Source organism: Girardinichthys multiradiatus, chromosome 7 (assembly GCF_021462225.1).
Source record: "Girardinichthys multiradiatus isolate DD_20200921_A chromosome 7, DD_fGirMul_XY1, whole genome shotgun sequence".
Lineage (NCBI taxonomy): Eukaryota > Metazoa > Chordata > Actinopteri > Cyprinodontiformes > Goodeidae > Girardinichthys > Girardinichthys multiradiatus.
This window is the reverse complement of record NC_061800.1, coordinates 37,493,170-37,518,802: the sequence shown is the minus strand read 5'-3', so window position 1 is coordinate 37,518,802 and position 25,633 is coordinate 37,493,170. Positions and strand designations below refer to the sequence as shown.

Here is a 25,633-nt window from a genome sequence, read left to right as displayed (position 1 = left end):
AGTGCACATGTAACAACAACAAAACTGCAGAGCAATTCTTTGAAAACTTTATTTTCTGAAAAAGGTTTACTCTTTAAGTATTTTCCACCCTTTTTAAATACAATAATAGGGTTGAAACAATCACAAGCTAGCTTTAGCTGCAAAACAAAACAGAACTCAAACTAAGTTTTTAAATAGTTATTTAGTACCTGCTAAATTCATAACGGAACTCTAATGCAGTGCTCAGGTTCTTCTCAAAGTCACTTTATGTCCGTAAGTGACATATGGGAAATGTCACACAGGCATTGACAACTGGGTAACACACACCATGTTCCCCATAGAGGGAGTTGCAGTTATGCTCAAAATTGATAGTGATTTTGAACATGCTTCGCTGAGACTCTATCAGTGGTATGTGAGCATGACCTGTGACCCACTGAAAGAAATTCTGGAGCGACAGATGTTGGTTTCCCTTGCCAGCCATTTCTTCTCCACGTGCAGCAGTTTTTTTCTTTAAGGTCTGCATCTAGTCAGAGACAAAAAACAAGACATGTTTTTCCATAAATACTTATCATACTAATAGCAGTCACCAAAGTAAAAATGTCCAAACTGGAATTGTTTGACACAAATTCTTAAATCTTGTCAGTCTGGCAGAGAACAGGGGTAGCAGACAAAAGAGCCTCCATTTTGTGTCAAGTTCCTCCATTGGATGAACCTAAAGGAACTTGCGAGAGCTGGAACACTTACCATAACTTCTCTCTGAAGGCAGGTATTCTTACCAGGAGCCAAACACTTGTACATACTCCTCAAAACAGTGAAGTCAAAGCTCTACTTTAATTATTCATGGATTTCTTAATTTAATGAATGGAAGTGTAAGACTGCTTTCACTCTGTATTCATTTTGCTTTATCTTAAAAGGCTCTAGGCCAATAGTGGAGGAAAGAACAGTAGAATGAACTGATAATCTGTAATATGTACTGTATGTCACTGTTCCTTGTCAACCATTTTTCTTTGAGTTAAAGTTATTAAAACACTTGTTTAATTATTAATTAGTTGTTTGTTTCAAGGACAATTATCAATCAGAATTGCATCAGTAACAGAAATTACATCAAAATGTAGACAAGTTTATGTGTAACAATAAAAATACAATTTTACCCATAGCCTTGCAAAGCATCCATGCCCCATCCAGCTGGTTCATTTTTGGAAACACCTCACAGATAATTTCTGTGACCTGTGGATGCAAGTAATACCAGCAAAGATTGAATAAAAAAAATTGTAACTACATCTAAATATAGCTTTAGTAATTTGTTATCATGCAAAATACCTCCTTATGGCCAGCATCCTCAGTAATATTCACTGTTCTTCTTCCCAACCCAGCCTATAGAAGAGCTCCTCAGTGAGTTTGGGAGTTTTTTTCTGAGGCTCTCTGCAAAAGGAAGAACTGGACAGGTATAATTTTGCTACTAGGCCTTTTTTTTGTCCAACGCAATGGAGGTCTCGAATTGGGTCTTTCTTTAAACAGTCCAGGGAAACTCCTAAAACAAAGTGTGAAAAAAATTTAGATGTGTTATATATTGATCTAAAAATGCTCAACTGAAATGACAGGATAAGTAAAAAGAGGAAGCCATCTTCAACTGTCTCTCAAAGGATAGCGATATAGGACAATCATTTGGAACTCAAGGTCTATGTTAACCTGAATTCAAAAACTAATTTCATTGTATCTTATTTATATGGATGCATCCCAATGTATCTTTAGACTACCAACATGCAAACCTGGCCATGCTTTGCTGCACAGTGCTCCCTGAAGGCCCCTGCACAGGTACTATCAAAGACCTCTGAAGTGGGGGTCTCTGCGTTGTCTCCTGCCTGGAGTCCCTAGCTGCCTGTTGTGTGGTCTGTCCCTCAACTTTATAAATAATACAGGTAACATAAAAAAACATCAACTCAACAACACATAAGTTTCACTGTTGAATTAATTTCTGGTGCTGTTTAGTGACACCTTAACTACAGTCATGTTCTCCATAGCTGAAAAATTACCAACTGCAAGTTATACATACTTGTTTCTGGATTATGGAGTGTTCTTCTTAGCATTTCTATTAAGTTCATTGCAGCGCTGTGCACTTCATCCTAAAGGATTATGGAAACATGAATTAATGCACTAGCAGAAAACAGTAACTATTTTTTTTTTCTTCTTTTTTAGATAATACCAACCTCTTTTGGGTCTGTCATTTAGAGATTTGGAAAGATGATCTGGAGGTACAGAAAAACAAAACAAGTAAAATGAACACGTCGCTACCGAACTACAAACCGATATACATACATGCAGTAAAAAAATAAAATAAAAATAAGCTACGTTATCGTCCAGTTGTTGTCTCCATTGGGAGATCAATAAATGCGATCTTATCTTAATCCTTAAATACCAACTCAACCTACAACTCAAATGTGTCAGACAGCTACAGAACTAACACGGTAATATTTTCTCAAGCTAACGCCGGATCATTAATTAAACAAAGCCACAGCTAACCGTAACCTAATAAAATAAATATCACCGGTAAAGAAAAGTGTTGCAATCAACAACCAACTTTTCCTTACCTTATTTTTATTCCTCGTTTTCTTCAACGCTTTGAATCTACGTCACGTTCCCTGCTCTTCTTCTCCTATAAGGCAATGTCCTGTTCTTCTTCTTCTGGTGTTTAATGGCGGTTGGCAAGAAACTGTAGGTGTGCATTATCGGCACCACTGGTATGGAGTGTGGTTCAACATGGATTAATATCTTATATACTCAAATTCTATTAAATAATTTTGTTCTTTTTAGAAATCTTAAAATAATTTGTATATGTTTGCTCCTTATTGTCTTTTGTAATGAATCTATTATACTAAACCTTTCTTTAATCCTTTCAAAATCTCTCTTCATGCTTCTTCTTTCCAGCTCCTTTTTCTGACACTATAAAAACATGTTCAATTGTTTCATCCTTCCCACAGTGGTCACATTGTCCTGTATTATGTTTATGTATTTTAAAAAGTGTATAATTAAGTCCTGTATGTCCTAATCTTAGTCTTGTTATTACCCTTTCCTCCTTTCTATATCTTCTTCCAGTTCTTTTTTCACCAACTGCCTTTTTGATCCTATAAAACCATCTTCCTTTTCTTTCTCCATCCCACCTTTTATGCCATTCTTCCTTCAATTTGTTTGATGTTGCTTTTTGCTTCTGATTTACTTAAATGTACTGTAAAATTGATATGATTTTGCGTTGCCTTCTTAGCCATCTTATCTGCCATCTCATTTCCTTTAACCCCAATATGTGCTGGAACCCATTAAAATACTATTGATAAACCCATCATTTGTAGTCTGAATAAAGTATGCTGTATTTCTAGTAGAATGTCTGTCCTGCTGTCTGAATGGTTATGTTTTAAACTCAATAATACTGAACTTAAATCTGAACAAACTATTGTTTTTAAAGGCTTTATGTCTTCCACCCACTGTACTGCTAAAAGTATTGCTAATATTTCTCCTGTGTATACTGATAAACCATTTGTGATTTGTTTTCCCACTCTTATTTGAAATTCTGGTACTATGAAAGCTATTCCTATTTTGTCATTTATTTTCGATGCATCTGTATAAATCTGAAGATATTGATAATAATTATTAACATATTCCTGTACTATATTTAACTCTAATATACATGTTCTTTTCTTTTTTTCCATTAAAGACATATCTACCTGTGCTTCTGGTAAGATCCAGGGTGGTACAACAGCTACTGGCAATATCTGACTTATTACTGTATTTTGTATATGAAACTCTTCTGATATTTTTTTAATGATCCAACCAAAACTTCTTGTCTCTTTTTTAATTTTTTCCCAGCATGGCTTCAATATCTCTCATGTTGGATGACCCAGGTTATTGCCTTGTAAATTTATCCAGTAATTTATTGTTAATTGTGTTCTCCTCAAATCTAACAGCATTTCTCCCATTTCTACTTCGAGTGCTGCTGTTGGGGTTGTTTTGAAGGCTCCTGCACAAAGTCTTAATGCTTGATGTTGAATAATGTCTAATTTTTCCAGGTGCGTCTTTGCTGCTGAACCATATATAATACTTCCATAATCTATATTTGATCTGATCAATCCTGTGTAAATTTGTTTTAACGCTTTCCTGTCTGCTCCCCAGTCACTGCCAGCCAACCATCTCATAATATTTAATACTTTCTTACATTTATCTATTATTTTCTGAATATGTATATTCCATAGGATTTTCTCATCAAACCATATTCCTAAACATTTTATACATTTAACTTGTTCTAATTCTTGATTATATAATTTTTATTTCATTTCCTCTCTTGCCCGCAATCAGAGCTATGCGCTCTCTCGATTAAAAAATGCGCTGTTGTGATTGCTTAATACGCTCCTCTGATTTTTGGCAGGAATGTAACGTCATAGTTTTAGTTAGAAGTGTAGAGAATAGAAACAATTAGTGGTGATAATTTTACCGTGATTTTTCTTGCATGCAGCAACAAAGGTATTTGCAGTAAAAGCTTAAACTTGAACAGGAACATCTCTGAGACCTACCCACAATGCTTCCGTTAGAAACTGTTCGGTGGTTTACTATAAAAACTGGTGGTAGGGTCTGCAAGTCATATGCTTTGTTCTTTCCCTCTGTGCAACCATGATACATACAGGTGCCATCATCTACGTCCTTCTGTTGGTCTCCCTCACCGGTAAGAGTAGTTTTATTTCCTTTTTTTTCTACCTTTTTTCAGTTTTTTTTTTAATTTATTGTTAGGAAATTCCTTTTTTTCCTGATTTGATCATTTCTCAATATTATAGGCGCTTCTGCCAGCAGCATAGTTGGAGGCAAAGTTTCCAAGCCCCACTCCAGACCCTACATGGCATCCCTTCAATATCAAGACAAACATTCATGTGGTGGGATACTTGTTCGGAAGGATTTTGTTCTAACTGCAGCACACTGCCAGTGAGTCTTTTTATGCAACATTAATAACCAAATACATATGAAAGTGTTGCTTATTAATCCAAACAAACATAAAATGACCAAAAGGATTTTTTTTTGTTCTAAATATGTATTTTTTTCTGGGAAACAAGTTAGCTCTTTTCAAAGTGCTAAACCATGGTCTTCAATAAAACAAAAAAATCTAATCATGTTTTAAGATCTCAAGGTGACATGACGGTGGTGCTTGGAGCACATGACCTCAGCAAGGTGGAGAAAAGTCAGCAAAAGATCAAAGTGGCAAAGTTCTTTCCACATCCAAAATACACTGGAAAATATGATTTCGACATCATGCTTCTAAAGGTAGACATGCACTGTCAAAAAATTATTTCACAGTTTTCTTCTCCTTATCTTTCCTCTCTGTCTCTGTATGTATGTTTCCAGCTTTTTAAATATTGTCTCCTTTAAAGAAAAAAAAAAAGATATAGGTTCTCATTCTTATTCAGCACTTTGGTCAGCTATGGTGACTTTAAATGTCGTAATAAGCTTTGTCTTGACTGATTTAATGGGAACAGTTTTACAAATCATATCATGGTAATAAAAACAAGAAAACCTAACGCCTGTGGGATAACTTTATACGTTGTCCTCTTTTACAGTTAAAAAATAATGCCACAAAGAATAAGTACGTGAAGCCCTTTGACCTGCCCAAGAAAGACAAAAAAATCGCTGACAAACTCAGTTGTCTTGTTGCTGGCTGGGGAGGAACTGGACCAAGAGAGCCTACTTCAAATGTTCTGAAAGAAGGGACAGAAAAGATCCTGTCCATCGCTGAATGTAAAAATGTTTGGACCAAACATTTTTCTTCAGACCACATGATTTGCACCACATTTACTAAAAAGAAGGGGGGAATATGCCAGGTAATTAAATAATACATACTGTCTATCAAGATATATATATATATATAAACCTCACACAAGTAACATTGCTTATGTATTCTACATTGTGTTAATGAACATTTCATACCTTCTGTGAAACTACAAGTCTTCCTGGTTTTTTTTTTCTAGGGTGATTCCGGTGGACCTCTAATTTGCAAAAATAAGCTGCAGGGCATAACTGCTTTCACTGCAGACAAAAAATGTGATAATCCAGTGTACCCTCATGTCTTCACGAAAATTAATTTTTTTCTACCCTGGATCAACAAGATAATGCAGAAGCTTGCTTAAGCTGAGCATGATTCCTTTTCGTCCTTCTTAAATAAAAGGTGTATTATTACTTAGGTGTAGAAATCATAACTGCATAAAGATCTTTCACACTGAGCTGCAATTACAAACATCTACAATAAAAGATACATCTCTTAATTATGCATTTGTTTATCATAGGAGCTTCACACATTTTTTGCAAATTATCAATTAAAATTTTACCAACTCTACATTCTCTCTTCATATGTTTAGGTTTAAGTCACTTAGAGAAAAGGTTGGTGGTATGGCTGTTTTTTGTGAATACTATGGGTGATGTGAGGCAGATGCAAAGACCAAACCACGGACACACTCAAAAATACACATAAGTATTCCAAGCAAAGCCACATTCAGCAAACTTGGTTTATGATGAGCAAGAGACACAAAAAAGAAGCTATTGTGTATGGGGTAAGAACGCTGTCAAAAACAATGTGAATGTAAAGACGGAAATGTGTGCATATTGGTCAATAGTTGTGCATACGTAAAATCCAAAAGAGGTATTGTATATTTTCTGTATAAGAATACAAAATAAAATGTGACAGCTTCAAGAAATTACAAACACAAAGTTCAAGTTTACAGTTGTGGTTTATTCTTTATGAATACAATATGCTATAACAGTTTGTGAATACGATTTATTTTCAATGAGAATACGAATTTACATCAGCGACTTGGCGTCACGTGATCTCAGGCTGGTTAGTGGAGCATAGTTAGTCGATTCGCTTTGCGCATGCGCTGTCACACTCCTCACCGCCAGTTAACGTAGTGCCAGAATGAGAGATAATTCAGTCTAAAAGGAATATAAGGAACAGAGGGGAGATTTGGGGGAAATCAAGAACATTATAAATAAAGCATTGTTATTTTCATGGAATACAAAACTAAAACATAGAATATAGTGGGTGGCGTAATACAATGATGTACAGTAGGTGGCGGTATGCACCTCTGAATTTGTTGCGAAACGCTAGCAGAAGAAGAAGCAGCACTAGCGCCAATATGACGGACCAAGGAACTACGGTACAAAGCCAGGTAATGTTGAAAAGTTTGTACATGTCTTAATGTCGTTAATATATGCTCTTGGTCCGTCATTTTGGCCCTAGTGCTGCTGCTGCTTCTTCTTCTTCTGCTGGCAGTTCGCAACAAATTCAGAGATGCATACTGCCACCTACTGTACATCATTGTATAACTCCACCCACTATATTCTATGTTCTAGTTTTGAATTTAATAAAAATAAGAACAATGCTTTATTTATAATACTCTTGATTCCCCCCTATCTCCCCTCTGTTCCTAATATTCCTTTTAGACTGAATTATCTCCCATTCTGGCACTACGTTTACTGGCGGTGAGGAGTGTGACAGCGCATGCGCAACGCGAATCGACTAACTCTGCTCCACTAACCAGCCTGAAATCACGTGACACCAAGTCGCTGATGTAAATTCGTATTCTAATAGAAAATAAATCGTATTCACAAACTGTTATAGCATATTGTATTCATAAAGAATAAACCACAACTGTAAACTTGAACTTTGTGTTTGTAATTGCTTGAAGCTGTCACATTTTATTTTGTATTCTTATAGAGAAAATATACCTCTTTTGAATTTTACTTATGCACAACTATTAACTAATATGCACACATTTCCGTCTTTACATACACATTGTTTTTGACAGCGTTCTTACCCCATAATTGTGCCTCAGATGCTGCTTGGATTAGTGTTGACGAATACTGGACTGATTAGCTGAAACATCGTTAGCTAAAATGCTTCATTTGTGGACAAAATCATTTATTACAATGTGTTTCATATAGTTAAAAATAAAGTTTCTCCTCTGATGGACAGGTGACCTAGCCAGGGTGAGCAAGTATGTGTCTTAATATTTATTTTTGTCCTTTTTCTATTAAAACTCCTCACAAAACATTTTCTAGTCTGCTTTTCAATATTGAAGTAGCCAAAAGTTCTCTGATCTCAGAAATCATATTGCAGTTGCAAATGAAAGTCCTACATCCTGATCCATGCCTTGTGGTTTTTAAGGCCTAAATAAACAATTACCTATTATCTTCTCTTAGGACAACAGTTGTCAGAGAATATATTTATTTATTATGTTAAAATAAATTTTGGGTAGGTTGTTCACATCACCAGTGTTTAACATAACTGAGCAACACAGAGAATTCTCACATTGCCTTGGTAGATGTTGAAAACCAATTTAGAAACTGCCTCACACCTCTTCTTGCTCAACAAAGTTCACGGTGTTGGAAAAAAACTGTGAAAAGCAGTTTCAATATGAGGATTTTCATTTTGAAGCTGAAAAGCCACCCAGACGGAAAGTAACAAGTGCCCCTAAAACTTAACTGTGATTAACTACAATATAATAACTATTTTATCCACAAATGGAGAAAACACTGAAGAGTCGTGGTGCCTCAGTTAAGGCTTGTGTTCATAAGTCTACATAAAAAAAGACAGACGTCTTCCAAATCACAGACCATGGTGGACCAAACACAACACAAAGATCCATCCTACGTTGCAACAAATATCTTGATGACCCCCAAAACGTTTAGGAAAATATGCTAAGGCAAGGACAACACAAAAATGGACAAGAATTGGACTGTTTTCAAAGTATAAGTTTTGTTACATTTAGCATTAAACTAACACAGCATTTCAGAAACCCCTCCTTGAACCGCCACCTTAACGTGGTGGAGGGGTTTGAGTGCTCAAATGATCCTAGAGGCTATGTTGTCTGGGGCCTAAATGCCCCTGGTAGGGTCTCCCATGTCAAACAGGCTCTAGGTGATGGGTCAGACAAAGAGTGGTTCAAGAATCCCTCATGAGGACCAAAATATCGAGGCACGTGACGTCGCCCGGTACGGCGGAGCCGGGGTCCCACCCTGGAGCCAGGCCTGGGGTCGGGACTCGTCGGAGAGCGCCTGGTGGCCGGGTTGCTCCTCGCGGGACCCGTTCGGGCCAAGCCCGAACGAGAGACGCAAGGCCATCCCCCAGTGGGCCCACCACCTGCAGGGGGAACCGTGAGGGACCGGTGCAAAGAGGATTGGGTGGCGGACGAAGGTGGAGACCTCAGCGGCCCGATTCCCGGATGCTTAGGCTGGCTCTAGGGACGTGGTATGTCACCTCGCTGGGGGGGAAGAAGCCTGAGCTTGTGCGGGAGGTCGAGAGATATCGACTAGAAATAGTCGGGCTCGCCTCTACGCACAGCGTGGGCTCTGGAACCCATCTCCTTGAGAGGGGTTGGACTCTCTTCTACTCTGGAGTGGCCCACGGGGAGAGGCGGCGGGCTGGTGTGGGTTTGCTTGTTGCCCCCCAGCTCAGCCGTCTCGTGTTGGGGTTTACCCCAGTGGATGAGAGGGTCGTATCCCTGCGCCTACGGGCCGAGTGGTAGTGCAGAGTACCCGACCTTCTTGGCATCCCTGTCGAAGGTGCTGGATAGTGCCCCTCCCGGGGACTCCCTTATTCTGCTGGGGGACTTCAACGCCTACGTGGGGAACGACAGTGACACCTGGAGAGGCGTGATCGGGAGGAATGGCCTCCCCGATCTGAATCCGAGTGGTGTTTTGTTATTGGACTTCTGTGCTAGTCACGGATTGTCCATAACGAACACCATGTTCAAACATAAGGGTGTCCATCAGTGCACTTGGCACCAGGACACCCTAGGCCGGAGGTCGATGATCGACTTTGTTGTCATATCATCAGACCTTCGGCCGCATGTTTTGGACACTCGGGTGAAGAGAGGGGCTGAGATGTCCACTGATCACCACCTGGTGGTGAGTTGGATCCGCTGGAGGAGGAGAAAGCCAGTCAGACTTGGCAGGCCCAAGCGCATAGCGAGGGTCTGCTGGGAACGCCTGGCGGAGCCCTCGGCCAGGGATGTATTCAACTCCCACCTCCGGGAGAGCTTCGACCAGATCCCGGGGGATGTTGGAGACATAGAGTCCGAGTGGACCATGTTCTCCGCACCTATTGTCGATGCTGCTGCCCATAGCTGCGGCCGTAAGGTCTGCGGTGCCTGTCGCGGCGGCAATCCCAGAACCCGGTGGTGGACACCGGCAGTAAGGGATGCTGAAGAAGGTGTCCTATCGGCTGTGGTTGGCTTGTGGGACTCCTGAGGCGGCTGACGGGTACCGAGAGGCCAAGCGTGCTGCGGCCCGGGCTGTGGCAGAGGCAAAAACCCGGGCCTGGGAGGAGTTCGGTGAGGCCATGGAGAAGGACTACCGGTTGGCCTCGAAGCGATTCTGGCAAACCGTCCGGTGCCTCAGGAGGGGGAAGCAGTGCTTCGCCAACACTGTTTACAGTGGGGGTGGGAGACTGCTGACCTCGACTGAGGACATTATCGGGCGGTGGAAGGAGTACTTCGAGGATCTCCTCAATCCTGCCATCACGCATTCCGTGGTGGAAACAGAGGCTGGGGACTCAGGGTTGGACTCTTTCATCACCCAGGCTGAAGTCACCAAGGTGGTTAAAAAGCTCCGCGGTGGCAAGGCTTCGGGGGTGGATGAGATCCGCCCTGAGTACCTCAAGTCTCTGGATGTTGTAGAGCTGTCATGGTTGACACGCCTCTTCAACATTGCGTGGTGGTCGGGGACAGTGCCTCTGGACTGGCAGACTGGGGTGGTGGTCCCCCTTCATAAGAAGGGGGACCGGAGGGTGTGTTCCAACTACAGGGGGATCACACTCCTCAGCCTCCCTGGTAAGGCCTATGCCAGGGTATTGGACTATGTCTCTCGGCTGGCCTGGGAACGCCTTGGGCTCCCCCTGGAGGAGCTGGAGGAGGTGTCTGGAGAGAGGGACGTCTGGGCGTCTCTGCTGAGTCTGCTGCTCCCGCAACCCGGTCCCGGATAAGCGGAAGACGACGAGTACGAGCATTTCAGAAAAAGAATTGTATTGATTATCAAACATGGTGTTAGTAGTGTGATGGTCCGGACCTGCTTCAATGCTTCAGGACCTGGACAACTTGACGCATTTAATAGAACCAGGAATTTTCCTCCCCACCACAAAACCCTGATGGAAAATGTCTGGTCATGATCCTCTATCTCAAGTGAACTTGGGTTATGCTGCAGGATCCAACAAAATGAAGGTTTTGGAATGTCAAAGTCTGTAATCAAATTGTGGGACATGACCTTAAACACCCCGTTTACACGATAAATTATTTTCAATATAATAAAAATCACATTTCAAATTTAACAACAAAATATTATTACTATTTTAGTTAGAAAAACAAATACTAAAAGAAATGACTAGTTAGGAGTTTCTTGATTAATTTTCTCAGACATGCAACTGCAAGGTTTGTGTGATAGCAGCTTTCAAGTGATTTTACTGGCATAAACACCTTTGACACCTGCCCACAAAGATTTTATGTGTGACGGTTTGAAGTTGACTACAAAAAGAGTGTGTGAGAGGGGTCTGCAAAGCAGACTCTTTATCCTTTCCCACTGTGCAACCATGATACACGCAGCTAGCGTCTTTTACATCTTTTTGCTGGTTGGTCTCACTGGTAAGTCTAGATTTTAATACACTGACATTTTTTATGTTTTTATTTTATTTTTCCTAATGGTGGTAATGGGTGGTTTTTTTTTTTCTCATGTAATTCTACAAGCAGAAAATTTGGATTTTTGTAGTAAATTTTATTAATTTGACAATTTGTCTTGATTAAAGAGGCTTCTGAGAGCGGCATTTTTGGTGGCAAGATTTCAAAACCCCACTCCAGGCCCTACATGGCATCACTCCAGTATAGAGGAGCCCATACATGTGGTGGGATACTTATTCGAGAAGACTTTGTTCTAACTGCAGCACACTGCAAACTGTATGTAACACTAAGTTCAATGTTTATGTCATGCATAGCATTCCTTAGCTCTCATTTTTGCGAAATGAATTGCATTAAATAAAGGTTACCAGTGCATTAGTGCATTATGATTATGATATTACACAAAAATAATGGATATCAAAAGAAAATTACTATCTCTAGTTTTGAATGGCTTTTTATCCACTAGACAACAGAGTGTTTTTTAAATCGTAAGTATTAGTTATAATAAAAAAGGAAATAATTTGTTCTCATTTTTCAAAGTGATCAACTTCGAGTGATTCTTGGAGCTCATGATCTCAGTAAGGAGGAGAAAAGCCAGCAAAGGATCAAAGTTGCAGAGTACCACATGCATCAAAACTATAATGGAAATGTTACCTATGACATTATGTTGCTTAAGGTAAGCTCAGACAAAAATAAATTCTTTAAAAAGTATCTGAAATATCTAGTTCATTGTAAAGTGTGTGTTTTGACTCTTATAATAGAGCCTCAAAATAAATGAAAACATCAGTAATTCAATTCAAAAGCGAAACTCTTTTTCTTTTTTTACACCTAGTGAATTGTTTAAAGTGTTTTTGTTTAATTTTGATGAGAACATCTAACAAAACCTCCACATTTAATTTTTCAGGAAACTACAATATTACTTAAAACCAATAAAGAAATAAATTTCAGCACATATACATGTCCTTCTACTGAAAAGTATGTCTACGTACTGTGTAGTATATGTACTCAGTGGGGACTACTTTTGCTTAGTGACTTTCAGTCTATTTGCATCGCTAGCTATGGTGCCTCTTGTCAGTCAGCCAAAGTCTTTCTATTGGGTTTAGGTCAGCCCGGTTTGCTGGCCAGCCATGCTCAATGATACCATGGTTATTAAAATTGCTAGTGGTACTGTTGACAGTGTTGGCAAAGCCCACATCATGCTAGAAAATGAAATTAGCATTTCCATAAAGCTTGTAACTAAAAGAACCATGAAGAGCTCTAAAAAGTCCTCATAAACAGCTGCACTCACTTCTGTCTTTATTTAGTATATGACTTGAATTGAATTACTGAAATAAATGTTATTTATTGATGCACCTGTAAAGTACTTTATTCAGTTAAGGCTCTTTAAAGTCCTACTGAAATAAACTTTGACATGACTATGTTTAAGAGTAAAATTTTTATGAATCACAAGTAAAGCTCAAATGAAAGGATGTGTAACCACTGGTGTTTAAAGGTATATTGTACTATCTTTTACAGCTGGCAAACAAAGCCAAACTGAATAAAAATGTCCAGCTCCTTGAGTTACCAAAGAAAGAGAAGAAAATCCCTGCCAACCTTGAATGTCTTGTTGCTGGCTGGGGCAGCACTGGACAAAATGAATCTATTTCAACTGTTCTGAAAGAAGCAACAGAAATGACACAATTCAAGATTGAGTGTGATACAATCTGGAAAGAAAATTTCACTTCCCAGCAAATGATTTGCACCAAGTTTAACAAGAAAAAGGGAGGTATATGCAAGGTAAATGGTCCTAAAATATCACACACAGTGCATCAAGATGCATCTAAACAAGCACTTAAACAGCAAAAGGAACAAATGTACTATTCCCATTTTTTTCAAACTTTATTACAATATCTGAAAAATTTTATTCTGGTCTTGTTTTTTCTAGGGCGATTCTGGAGGACCTCTGATATGCAAAAACAAGCTTCAAGGCATAACTGCTTTCACTGCTGCTGACCAATGTGACAATCCAAAGTACCCTCATGTCTTCACTAAAGTTAGTTTCTTTCTGTCCTGGATCAACAAGATAATGCGCAAATAAAGCCTTTGTTGCACACTTTATTTTTTCCTTACGCTTTTCTTCTTTATGAAATAAAAAGACGTAATAATTCTGTTGTGTAAAGCATGAAAAATCTCCAGTTTTAGAAAAAAACTATATGGTTTTGCTGTAGTATATCAGAATATAGTTTTGTACTACCATCAGCTTTGCTAAAATCAACAACAAAGCTACATTTCTTAAATATGCGTATTTATACTTTGAAGGCACTCTATGCTTCAGATAATCAATGAAATATTCACATTGTTTGATCTTATTCGGCCACTAACAGAAAAGAGTAGTCACAGTGCTGTACTCTGTGAGTACCAGTGCTGAGAACTACAACCACAAACCCTCTCTCATAAATTTTATAAAGATATTCCAGAGCGACCCTCAGTGAACTATATTTATGATGAGCAGGATACAGAAAGTAAGCTATGCTGCTCAGTGAACAAGCAAGCCTGATGAAAAGGTCTTAACACTTCGAAACTGTCAAAATGTACAGAATTACAAATAAAAATCTTTTGACCCAATGCTCTAATATTTGCAAGATGAACTCACTATAAAAACTAAAGTCTCATCAGATACACAAAGATGCTACGAGAGCCAGCATGATGGGTCAGTCCTGATATATGGGTCACAAGCGCCATCATAGTCCTGAGAAGCTGAACATTAGGGCAGCAGACCTGAGAATGATTATCATAATGAAGCTGATAACTCAAAACCCTTTTCGGGGACTAATTGTAGCAGTGCCTTGTGGTGATGAGCTATCAGGGCCATCAAGGTATTCAGAGAAGCTTGATTCTGAGTTTTCTGTCTGATATCTGTTTCTATTACTAATTTTGCATTAGGAAAAAAATAAGCCAGCCAGGAATTCCCGTCTTCAGTCAGTACGCATGTTTAGTGAGAGTTCCCTTTACCAGCTCAGGTTTTTTTTGTTGGCCTAATGAAGATAATAGTAGAAGACGATTATGTGTTACTGGTCAAAGATATTACAGGACTCCTGAGACACCCATTATGGGGATAGAAAATTATCACAAATTATTTTTACATTTTTCTTGATGAAACCATAAAAAAGTACACTGTGAAAAAATGTGTGAAATACCTGTTGATTTTAAGGTGCCATATTCATTAGCCATTTGTTAGCCAGGTGGAAAGAATGATCTCAGCTCACAAACTTATGTGCAGTTTTGCCTGGGAGGTTCTGGTGCTGGATTAAATATGCTTGGGCTGAAAAAGCTGGAACTGGAAAGGCTTTAAGAGCCTGACTACTGATAGATGAATCCAAACAGAAATTGTGGATTGGGTTTCAATTGTGCATCTATGGCGAGTAAAAAACATTTTTTATTTTATTTTATTGCTGTGGTGATTTTACTAATACGTGTAGTCAGGCTCAATCAACCTATGTGGATTTCTTGACTTCTGACTTGGTGTGCTTGACAGTGACAGCTGAAAATTGTTTGCGAGACATTTAATACAGGCTTGGGGGATAAGGCCCAACTGTGAGAAGAATGACTTGCCGCTGGTACCTTGACATACTAAAGGGTACAAGTGAAAGAGATTAGAAGCTAACCTCATTGCAACACAACCAGAAATTAGACAGTTGTCAAAAAAAAAAAAACAGAAAGTCCATAAATATGATTTTAGAAACTGATAACACAGTACTGTATCAAAACATTGTAAAACAAGGCTCATAGTTTGGGGGAGAATCACAAGGTATGGAATCCAGCTGGAGGCTGAGCTTCAAGAGCAACCCCACACAAACATGTTCAGGAGATGAGCAACGATTTTTGCATGCACTGAATTAGGCCAAGGTCTTATCTGGGCTAAGGATAAAAAGGACTGGACTGTTTCTCAATGGTCTAAAGCCTCTTTTCAGGGGAAACTAAATTATGCATTTCAACTAGAAAATATGGTCCTACAAAATGGAAAAAGAGTGGAGAGGCATAGACTCCGATCCTTAAAAAGGTCCTAAAAAGGTCTAAGTCTTACCCCCTCTCAGGTAACGAAAGTAAACCTTGTCACACAGGAAGAGTACATTGTGTTCCTTCAAACAATGGGGCACAACACTAAGATCTGTGTTAATTTCCTTTTAGATTTATATTCAAATTTTAGGACAAAGGGAATTTAAAAATGGTTAGCTGCTTTTGTAAAACCTAAAAGGTGTCTACTTTGGTTGAACCACCAACATTGCAATATCTGGATATCTCATAGCAGAAAAAAAACCCCAAAAAAACATCCCTGTTTGGGCATTTCCTGCCAATTTATAGTAATCATTGCACACTGTTGCATAGAAACAGCAGTAAAGATATGTGTGAACACAGCTTTCACTTATGCATGAACCTCTTCCAACACCTCCCCACCAAGTTTCCGTTTGTGAGTTTTGTGGCTGATTACAGAAGGTGTTGAGGGGGCTCTGCAAGTCAAGACTGTTCATCTTTTCCCTGCAACCATGCTACACAAAGGTGGTATCATTTACATCCTTCTGCTTGTCACCCTTAATGGTAAGAGATCTTTTTTTTTTTTTTTTTTTTCCTAAATGAGAAACAAAGCAACTGTTAAGCTACAGATTCCTTTCATTTTTAAAGCTGTCTATTTTTGCTCTTGCTTTGAAATAGATGGAAAATTAAGGTTTACCAGATATGAGGTGTTATTTGACTGAACTATTATTTCTCATTTAAAGGGGCTACTGAGTGTGGGATAACAGGTGGCAGAGTTGCAAAGCCACACTCCAGACCCTATATGGTGTCACTCCAGATTCAAGGACAACATGTATGTGGTGGGATGCTTATTCGTCAGGACTATGTTCTAACCGCAGCACACTGCAAAAAGTGAGTCTGTCTGGCAACAAAAATAATTTGCATAATACTTGTAATAATTGTAGGTAAATATAAATTCTTAAGCATTTGTGCTTAAAATAAATATTTTTGCTTACCAGTTGTTACCAAGACATCACGGTCGTACTTGGGGCACATAACATTAGCAACAAGGAGAAAAGCCAGCAAAAGATTGGTGTAAGGAAGTATCACGTACATCCTCAATACGAACTCAGCGGGGGATATGATTGTGACATTATGTTACTTAAGGTAAACTTATCTTTAAAAAAAATTGTCCCTATTGAAACATTTGTTTTGTCAATTTATATGGTTTCAATCAGATATGATGTTTCAGAAGCACGCAATTCATATAACATGATGTTCATTCCTCATTACAGACAATTAGTCTGTCCTGCTTCAAAGTACCCCCAAAGCAAGATGATGCTACCCCATATTGTACTGTTGGGTTGCTCCTCTAAATAATTTTGCTGATAAAATAAAAAAAAAAATTCTAAATGTTAGTTTTGGCTGAAAACTTTCAGATTTCTGCTAGAAAACTAAAGAATAGCATTTTTTTCAGCATCAATGGGACTCCAAGCTGATGTCAAAATCAACTTTCGCTTATGTAAAGTTAAAGTTTATAAATGAAAGGAGTCCTAAACTGACAAAAAGAAAAAAAAGGAAAATCTGTGGTGTCACATAATGATGGAAATGGACAAGAGAAGTCCTCAAAATCAGAAAGACAGTGTGTGCAAATATTGCAAACTTAAGATGTGGGATTCTGATAGACTCCCATCAAAGAGACTGAATGCTGAAATTGAAACAAAAGCTGATTCAACTAAGTATTAGTTTAATGATGTGTACAGCTTTATTACCAATTTAATGTACTTGGTATTTTTGAATATTTTTCTACTATCTACGGTACTTAAATCTATCATTATAACAGATGTGTGTTCTTTGCTTTTGAGATTCAATATAATCACACACATTGTGCTGACATTAGTGGCTGTAAAATATTTTTCTTACAAAAACTCATACCCTATTGGGACCAAAGGGAACATTTTTAGAAAATACATAAAGCAAAGAAATGGTTTTAATTTTACAACAATTATAACTTTACTGTTAATATGTGTTCTCTTAACAGTTGGAAGAAAATGCCAAACTCAGCCGGTACGTAAGGGTAATTGAATTACCAAAGAAAAAAGAGAAAATTCCCGCCAACACTATCTGTGAAGTAGCTGGTTGGGGCAAAACTGGATCTGAAGAACCTATTTCAGATGTTCTGAGGGAGACCACAGAGAGGCTCCAATTCAGCTTTGAGTGCAAACATATTTGGAAAGAATATTTTAATTCCAAGCATATGATTTGCACCAAGATAAACAAAACAGAGGGAGGAATATGTCAGGTAATCAAGCAATGCATATAGTGAATAAACATATGAAAAAAACATGTTTCATTTTTAATGAAAGTTGCTCCGTTTCCTTTGAAAAACTGAATGAAGTCTTCCTTTTGCCTCTTTTGTAGGGGGATTCTGGTGGACCCCTTATCTGCAACAGCATGGTTAATGGCATAACTGCTTTTACTTTTGAAAACAAATGTGATAATCCAAAGTATCCGCATGTTTTCACTAATGTCCATTACTTTCTGCAGTGGATTAAGGAGGTGATGAAGGACTGAGGCAACCTTATTAAGTGCAAAGTTAAGTCAAATGTATGTGTAGAAAACTGGCAGAAGTTATTGTTTTAGAACAACAACATGTAGATGATTTGCATTTGACAGGAAAGAACATGTATGCATGTACAATAAAAGATACTGAATAAAACATCTTGCTTATGATTTTTAAAAGGTTTATCCATAATTTACATTACATTTTTTCTCTGAGTTTACATTCAGGTCAACAGAACATAATATAACACAGAAAGTGGTGGAAGTGGGGTTGTTTTTGTTATTAGTGTCAGAGTGTGAGTTTTAGTATGCCCAGCCACAGATGTGATGACAAAAACCACAGACCACTGTTGTTGTATTCAAAGAACTCAGTCATAGTGCAAACTTTTAAAGTTGAACCTTTTTCTGTCTGTAAAGCCCGTCATCTGCAAGGAAATTAAATGAAATTAACATTTCATTTCAATTTATACTTTAGTCTACATTTCTTACCAAATTCTACTTAAAAAGTGACACTTTTCAATTCCTTGAAAAGTTGTAGTGTCAGAACATTTTATTTCTTAACTACCGAAGAAAAACCAAAATAAAACTCACCTGAGTTGAATCTCTGGTAAAATATCTTTTCTCTATTACCTGTAAGGAGTTACAAGATTGTTCTGATTACTGCAAAACCTGACAAACAAATAAGAAAACCTTGGATTTGATTTAAATATTTGGTCTAAAATAGTTCAAATATGTCTAGTTGGGTATCAATTTATCTTTTTCTGAATATTTATTTCTGAAAGATCAAAGACCACAAAGAAACACTGCAAGTAGATTTAGAACAGAGACGTTGGGGTGCACTAGATCTTTGTCCCACAGGGTTGTCAATAACAGAATGGAACATAAGGTTTCTCACCTTATCAAAGAATCGACTAAGTTTCACAGCATTTGATGTGCCTGCAGCGAAGTATCTGGGGTTTGTGCAGTCCTGGGAAAAAAATGATAATGTTTAACAGACAAAATCTATAGTTTTTTTTCCTTAGGTGTTATACTCCCCACCCCACCCCTAAGTAGGAGGTTTTGCCAAAACAGTGCTGTATGGTGTCCCGTCAGAGTTCCTTTGTGTTTGCTTTCTTGTCACACTTAATCATTCAGACAAAACAAATTTTTATACCAGACTAAGATAGTTTGTGTAAATACAAAATGCGGTTTTCAAACAATGATTCATTTATTAAGGGAAAAAGACATCCAAACCAACCTGCCCCAGTTTGAAAAAGTCATTGCCACTTAAACCTGATAACTGATTGGTTCCACCCTCTGCAACAACATCAAGCACTTGAGCTAACTGGCACTGAGTCTTTTACATCTCCATGGATGACTTTTAGCTCACCCTCGTTTGCAGAATTGTTTTATTTCAGCCACACTGTACGGTTTTCGAGTCTGTTTAGATTAATGTCACAGCATCTCAATTGGATTTAAGCTTCAAGTAGAGCTGGACGATATGGATAAAATAAATTATCGAAATATTTTCTTTCGTATTGAATAAATTTGATAATTATCACGATATGGTTTCAAATTAACAATTGAATTTATACAATAACATCTTTTCAATACAAACTGAAGGAACAAACTCGGTTTATCAATATTATTAATGATATTTTTAAAAGATGTCATAAACCAAACACACAGTTCCTCCAAGCACTGTGAGATATTATGCAGTATAAGTCATATACAAGCCAAAAAAATCATAAATAAATCATGCTGATAAAGTTTACACTAAAAATGCTTAAATAAAAGTTGCCCCACTTACTGCCTGACAAGCCACATATATTGAATGTCGTGTTCAATTTAAAAGCCTACCTTTATCACTAGGGATGGGTACCGAATTTGGTTTTTTTAAAAAAAGGTACTGACCGCGTTCCGTCAGTACTACCGAGAGTAAATGCAAACGGAACCATGTTTCAGTACCTAAACGCATCATTGTGACACTGAGGGAGTGGAAGAGTAGGTGATTTTTCATGCCGGAAATGAACACAGCATTGTACGCACAAGAGTGTAATGACATCTGTAGCCGCTGGTACCGTCAACAATGCAGGGCTGATAGAAAGCGCATAAAAGTATAGCTCCACTTCTCAAAATGCAGTTCAAATTACGCTCATTGCAATATTTGTGAGGTGAAGTTTAAGGCCAGCAGCAGGAATACTTTTAGTCTTTGGAAGCACCTGGTTAAGCACAACATTTTTCTTAAAAAGTGCAGAGTGCACAATTTTCGTCAGCCTTAGATCTAGGGCTAGAACTCCTGCGTTTGGCACCGTTGGCACGCCTGCATCCATTAGCGACTCGTCGTCTGCAGCGAGCAACATGGTAGAAGAAATGTTTGAAACAACTGAGATGTTACAATACAAAAAGCTGGATATGGTTTTGATATGTTCCTTAAAGTTTAGATATTAAGAAATAAATATGTTAAATTGAAAAATTTAAAGATTCTATTATTAAATGAATTCACATTTATTACTACATAAAACAAACACAAAACTCCCGAAAACTGGTACCGTTTAGTACTAAATACCGATTCCCAGGGACTGGGCATCGGTACCATATCAGTTCAAATGTGAAAGATACCCATCCCTATTTATCACTGCAATTACATTTTCTGTTCCTCATTGAAATATTGTTTTATTGCCCAGCAAAAGCTTCAGGTCACAAACTGACGACTGGACATTCTCCCTTGCGATTTTCTGCTACAAAGAAGAATTCAGATTGGAAGGATCCACTGTTCAGTGTTTTTTCTATTTGTGAATAATGCCTGTCACTGTGTTTTGTAACCTGTTTTAGAATTTCTTTACATCTTGGCAGGGAATGCATTCTTCTTGCCTACTTCAGGTTGTCAGGCCAGACCAGGCTCTATGTCTTTCTTTCTTGATTGTACAAGTCTAACAGCAATCAGGTCTGGCTGATGAAATTAAATTAAGCTTTCCAAAAAAATGCAGGTAATAACAGTTAATTTATGCTTTACAAGGGAGGCAATTACTTTTTTATATAATGGCAGGTTTGGTTTTATACAGTGCAGACCAAACGTTTGGACACACCTTCTCATTCAAAGAGTTTTCTTTATTTTCATGACTATGAATATTGTAGCTTCACACTGAAGGCATCAAAACTATGAATTAACACGTGAAATTATATACTGAACAAAAAAGTGTGAAACAACTGAAAATATGTCTTATATTCTAGGTTCTTCAAAGTAGCCACCTTTTGCTTGGATTACTGCTCCGCACACTCTTGGCATTCTGTTGATGAGCTTCAAGAGGTAGTCGCCTGAAATGGTTTTCACTTCACAGGTGTGCCCTGTCAGGTTTAATAAGGGGGATTTCAAGCCTTATAAATGGGGTTGGGACCATCAGTTGTGTTGTGCAGGAGGTGGATACAGTACAAAGCTGATAGTCCTACTGAATAAACTGTTAGAATTTGTATTATGGCAAGAAAAAAGCAGCTAAGTAAAGAAAAACGAGTGGCCATCATTACTTTAAGAAATGAAGGTCAGTCAGTCCGAACAATTGGGAAAACTTTGAAAGTGTCCTCAAGTGCAGTCGCAAAAACCATCAAGCGCTACAAAGAAACTGGCTCACATGACGACCGCCTCAGGAAAGGAAGACCAAGAGTCACCTCTGCTGCGGACGATAAGTTCATCCGAGTTACCAGCCTCAGAAATCGCAGGTTAACAGCAGCTCAGATTAGAGAACAGGTCAATGCCACACAGAGTTCTAGCAGCAGACACATCTCTAGAACAACTGTTAAGAGGAGACTGTGTGAATCAGGCCTTCATGGTAAAATAGCTGCTAGGAAACCACTGCTGAGGACAGGCAACAAGCAGAAGAGACTTGTTTGGGCTAAAGAACACAAGGAATGGACATTAGACCAGTGGAAATCTGTGCTTTGGTCTGACAAGTCCAAGTTTGAGATCTTTGGTTCCAACCACCGTGTCTTTGTGCGGCGCAGAAAAGGTGAACAGATGCATGCCTGGTTCCCACCGTGAAGCATGGAGGAGGAGGTGTGATGGTGTGGGGGTGCTTTGCTGGTGACACTGTTGGGGATTTATTCAAAATTGAAGACATACTGAACCAGCATGACTACCACAGCATCTTGCAACGACATGCTATTCCATCCGATTTGCGTTTAGTTGGACCATCATTTATTTTTCAACAGGACAATGACCCCAAACACACCTCCAGGCTGTGTAAGGGTTATTTGATCAAGAAGGAGAGTGATGGGGTGCTGCGCCAGATGACCTGGCCTCCACAGTCACCAGACCTGAACCCAATCGAGATGGTTTGGGGTGAGCTAGACCACAGAGTGAAGGCAAGAGGGCCAACAAGTGCTAAGCATCTCTGGGAACTCCTTCAAGACTGTTGAAAAACCATTTCAGGTGACTACCTCTTGAAGCTCATCAACAGAATGCCAAGAGTGTGCGGAGCAGTAATCAAAGCAAAAGGTGGCTACTTTGAAGAACCTAGAATATAAGACATATTTTCAGTTGTTTCACACTTTTTTGTTCAGTATATAATTCCACATGTGTTAATTCATAGTTTTAATGCCTTCAGTGTGAAGCTACAATATTCATAGTCATGAAAATAAAGAAAACTCTTTGAATGAGAAGGTGTGTCCAAACGTTTGGTCTGTACTGTATATTTACACATAATAAAAATATATATATATAATTGGAAAACTGTCTCTGAATTTAATTAAGTAATCTTTGTCTCGTTTAACTCTGTTTGCGAGAATAATAAAACACATAAAGTGTGACAAAATAAAAAAACAAGAGAACTATGTGTGTTCAGCCTTCTATGGATAATCGATCAACACCAACAAACGTGAAATATCACTATTGTTTATTAAAAAGCAATGCGTTGTAACATCGGGTTTTCACATTTTTAATTTCAGTTAAAAAAAGTTAAGTTATAAAAAGGCACTTACAAGATTGATCTCCTCTGCATTAAAATCTTCAGAAAGGAAGGCCGTCCTAGTGAGAACTTCACTGCGTTTGTTCTCTGGAATCTGGTCAAACTTTGTTCCAATCAGCAGCAAAGGCACTGTGTTCTCAACAAACTGTTCCCTGTCATAGTCACTGCATTCACACGAACATAAAACAAAAAAGAAGCACTTTATGTCACATGAGCTGTAGTTTTATGCATGCATAAAGGTTTAGAAATTATTTTATTGTAAATAAGATCAAGGCCAACCCATTTGAGACAATGACTCCTGTTGGAGAGGAATCCTTATTCAACGCTTCCATTGACCAGCCGTAGAGATTTTGAGATGATTTCTTATTTGTTAAATCATGTACCAACATGATTCCTACAAAACATATTTAAAAAATGGCATTTTAATTAGATATTAGAGCTTTGAACCAGATAAAATCTTTTTTTTTTTTTTTTACCATTTACTGAATTGTAGAAGACTGCTCTGGTGCTTTTGACACTGCTGGCACTGCCAACTGATCCTCCAACATCCCAAAGTTCAATGTAGAAGGTTTTCTCCTCTGGGGTCCCTTCTTTGTAATCTTGAACCTGTAGTTGATGTAGATATGATGATAGTTTAGTCAATAAAATTTAAATCAGTCAGGTGTGTTTAACAAGAAAACACATCATATAGATAAATTGATGTTCAACATTATAGCTTAGCCATGTCTTTGAATCATGGCAGTCCATTTGAATATTTGTGCATATCATTATATTCCATTCCATGGCATGTTAATGGATGTTAATAATTAGGAATGGTAAATGGATTTATGTTTAACATTGTGCAGCAACTTTCCAAATTAAATGCAAACTAGTTAAATCTGAAAAAGGCAAACAGTATCACGGTTAAGTAATATGAAAGACGAGTTTGCATTGCTTACCCGTACATCCACAGAGCAGCCAACAGTCCAAGATGGATTTCCTAAAACCTGATTCTGACATATTAGATGGACTAAGGAAGATTTGCCGACCCCTGTAAACGAATAAGATAGGAAGGGTGACTGAAATGTTTGTATAGAAAATGATTCACTAATAAAACAATTTCTGAGCATGATATTTAGTCTGGCAGACGTTGGTTTTCAAAGACTTTTAGTGTTGCTTTGGTATTTAAACTATGCTTTGTTCAAAAACACAAGTGTAGATTTGTTTTACAGTGTTTTAACACAGGGAGCATTTTTTTTTTTCTTCACAAAACAGGAAATCGTGTGCAATTTTTATGCCTGGAAAAAAAATTGTGTGCAACCTATGACACAGAATCCCACTAAGCTGACTGATAAATTCTCTGAGCAGCTCTGTCACAAGTCTTTATTTTTAAATCAATCAAACAACCAGATGGTGAGAACCAATTGTCTCCTTTGGGTGCACCAGCATAACTGATTGTCTACGTCTAAATTTGTAAAAACAAGAGATTGTTATCTGGCTTGTACCACATTTATGAATATTTCAAAGATGATAAATAGAAACATTCAGAAAATAATTCAATAGTTCTTAATAATATGGCTTATACTAAAACAATACTGCAATTTAACCAACATTGACACTGTGCATTTATCTACAGATGCTGAGGCATACATCATCATTGTGCTGTAATGCAATAAAATGTTAAATGTCACTCAGACTGTAGGTGCACCTTTTGACAGCCATCATCACAACTCCAATATTTACTTAACTGTTCTATACCTTGAGAAAATGTGCAGCTGCTATATTAAATTCCATATTTTTGGTGGTGAAAATTGCTGATATATATATTCCTTATTACCACTTCTGACTACCTCAATAAACCCGCGTAACACACAGTACTGTACATTTTCTATTTTTGAACAGGTTGTTGAAGTGCTTAAAATGTTTAAAATGTTGAGAAATACATTATTTTCGGTTTATATTGACCACAAGTGTTACTACAACGAGCTCAACTTGGATTTTACGTCATTCTGTCCAACTCCGGTGCAGCCCACCCGTGTCCTCATCTTTCTTATATATTAAGCTTTCGAAATTACTTTTATTTTATTTTACTTGATTGACAGTTTTACGCGACTTTATCGCACATCTGACTGTTATTCAAAAATGACCACACGGAAAGAAATGCATGAAATCCCTAAAAAGGAAAAGTTTCGTTATTTTTTACTGTTAATGGGCTCAGATATCACAGCGGCTACAGCAGATCTATAGTTTTAGCCTCTTAATTAAGATGTACATGGTTTTTGTGCCGCTGCAACTAGGTCTGGATTAAAAGATTACCCATAATAAGAAGTGGCTACATATATAATTGCTGTCAGCTGTAAAAATGGGGTGTAACTTACCAGAATCTCCCAAAACTAACACTTTTACCCTGTCAAGAGAAGCCATTTCTGATTACAAAGAGTACCGGAAGAACAAAAAGTTATCCCCGCCTTGAATGCCATTTTCTTTACGCTG

At 38.0% G+C, this 25,633-nt stretch overlaps 4 protein-coding genes and 1 long non-coding RNA gene across 5 annotated transcripts; 3 read left to right on the top strand and 2 right to left on the bottom strand.

Moving 5' to 3' along the window:
* Positions 1-33: 33 nt before the first annotated feature.
* On the bottom strand, positions 34-2,679 carry LOC124870786. The gene is made up of 6 exons (XR_007038884.1): positions 2,568-2,679; positions 2,187-2,225; positions 2,033-2,102; positions 1,300-1,510; positions 1,131-1,206; positions 34-502 (listed from the first exon to the last, which is right to left on the bottom strand). It is a non-coding gene; the product is annotated as an uncharacterized LOC124870786 (long non-coding RNA).
* A 1,631-nt stretch (positions 2,680-4,310) lies between these two features.
* On the top strand, positions 4,311-6,343 carry LOC124870785 (mast cell protease 4-like). Its single transcript, XM_047369588.1, has 5 exons — positions 4,311-4,687; positions 4,797-4,941; positions 5,136-5,277; positions 5,571-5,831; positions 5,979-6,343. The coding sequence occupies exons 1-5, from the start codon at positions 4,636-4,638 to the stop codon at positions 6,135-6,137; spliced, it is 759 nt and encodes a 252-aa protein (XP_047225544.1). The 5' UTR covers positions 4,311-4,635; the 3' UTR covers positions 6,138-6,343.
* Positions 6,344-11,490: 5,147 nt separating this feature from the next.
* LOC124870782 (granzyme B-like) lies at positions 11,491-13,766 on the top strand. The gene is made up of 5 exons (XM_047369584.1): positions 11,491-11,639; positions 11,801-11,948; positions 12,210-12,345; positions 13,185-13,445; positions 13,594-13,766. The coding sequence occupies exons 1-5, from the start codon at positions 11,501-11,503 to the stop codon at positions 13,744-13,746; spliced, it is 837 nt and encodes a 278-aa protein (XP_047225540.1). The 5' UTR covers positions 11,491-11,500; the 3' UTR covers positions 13,747-13,766.
* Positions 13,767-14,403: 637 nt separating this feature from the next.
* Positions 14,404-18,380, top strand: LOC124870783 (granzyme B-like). Its single transcript, XM_047369586.1, has 5 exons — positions 14,404-16,244; positions 16,424-16,571; positions 16,679-16,826; positions 17,701-17,961; positions 18,081-18,380. The coding sequence occupies exons 1-5, from the start codon at positions 16,193-16,195 to the stop codon at positions 18,231-18,233; spliced, it is 762 nt and encodes a 253-aa protein (XP_047225542.1). The 5' UTR covers positions 14,404-16,192; the 3' UTR covers positions 18,234-18,380.
* Positions 18,381-18,389: 9 nt separating this feature from the next.
* rabl3 (RAB, member of RAS oncogene family-like 3) lies at positions 18,390-25,624 on the bottom strand. The gene is made up of 8 exons (XM_047369587.1): positions 25,519-25,624; positions 24,100-24,191; positions 23,638-23,767; positions 23,441-23,555; positions 23,175-23,325; positions 19,117-19,188; positions 18,813-18,851; positions 18,390-18,646 (listed from the first exon to the last, which is right to left on the bottom strand). The coding sequence occupies exons 1-8, from the start codon at positions 25,562-25,564 to the stop codon at positions 18,590-18,592; spliced, it is 702 nt and encodes a 233-aa protein (XP_047225543.1). The 5' UTR covers positions 25,565-25,624; the 3' UTR covers positions 18,390-18,589.
* Positions 25,625-25,633: the final 9 nt, after the last annotated feature.

Bases quoted from the DNA above. Each gene is read 5' to 3' on its own strand.
- LOC124870782 (XM_047369584.1), top strand. From the start codon at position 11,501: ATGTGTGACGGTTTGAAGTTGACTACAAAAAGAGTGTGTGAGAGGGGT. The intron at 11,949-12,209 runs GTATGTAACACT...CATTTTTCAAAG, and splicing joins ACTGCAGCACACTGCAAACT to TGATCAACTTCGAGTGATTC. The intron at 12,346-13,184 runs GTAAGCTCAGAC...TATCTTTTACAG, and splicing joins ATGACATTATGTTGCTTAAG to CTGGCAAACAAAGCCAAACT.
- rabl3 (XM_047369587.1), bottom strand. From the start codon at position 25,564: ATGGCTTCTCTTGACAGGGTAAAAGTGTTAGTTTTGGGAGATTCTG. The intron at 24,192-25,518 runs GTAAGTTACACC...ATTCGTTTACAG, and splicing joins GTTAGTTTTGGGAGATTCTG to GGGTCGGCAAATCTTCCTTA. The intron at 23,326-23,440 runs GTTGGCCTTGAT...GTGTGAATGCAG, and splicing joins GGAGTCATTGTCTCAAATGG to TGACTATGACAGGGAACAGT.
- LOC124870785 (XM_047369588.1), top strand. From the start codon at position 4,636: ATGATACATACAGGTGCCATCATCTACGTCCTTCTGTTGGTCTCCCTC. The intron at 4,688-4,796 runs GTAAGAGTAGTT...TCAATATTATAG, and splicing joins TCTGTTGGTCTCCCTCACCG to GCGCTTCTGCCAGCAGCATA. The intron at 4,942-5,135 runs GTGAGTCTTTTT...TCATGTTTTAAG, and splicing joins CTAACTGCAGCACACTGCCA to ATCTCAAGGTGACATGACGG.
- LOC124870783 (XM_047369586.1), top strand. From the start codon at position 16,193: ATGCTACACAAAGGTGGTATCATTTACATCCTTCTGCTTGTCACCCTT. The intron at 16,572-16,678 runs GTGAGTCTGTCT...TTTGCTTACCAG, and splicing joins ACCGCAGCACACTGCAAAAA to TTGTTACCAAGACATCACGG. The intron at 17,962-18,080 runs GTAATCAAGCAA...CCTCTTTTGTAG, and splicing joins CAGAGGGAGGAATATGTCAG to GGGGATTCTGGTGGACCCCT.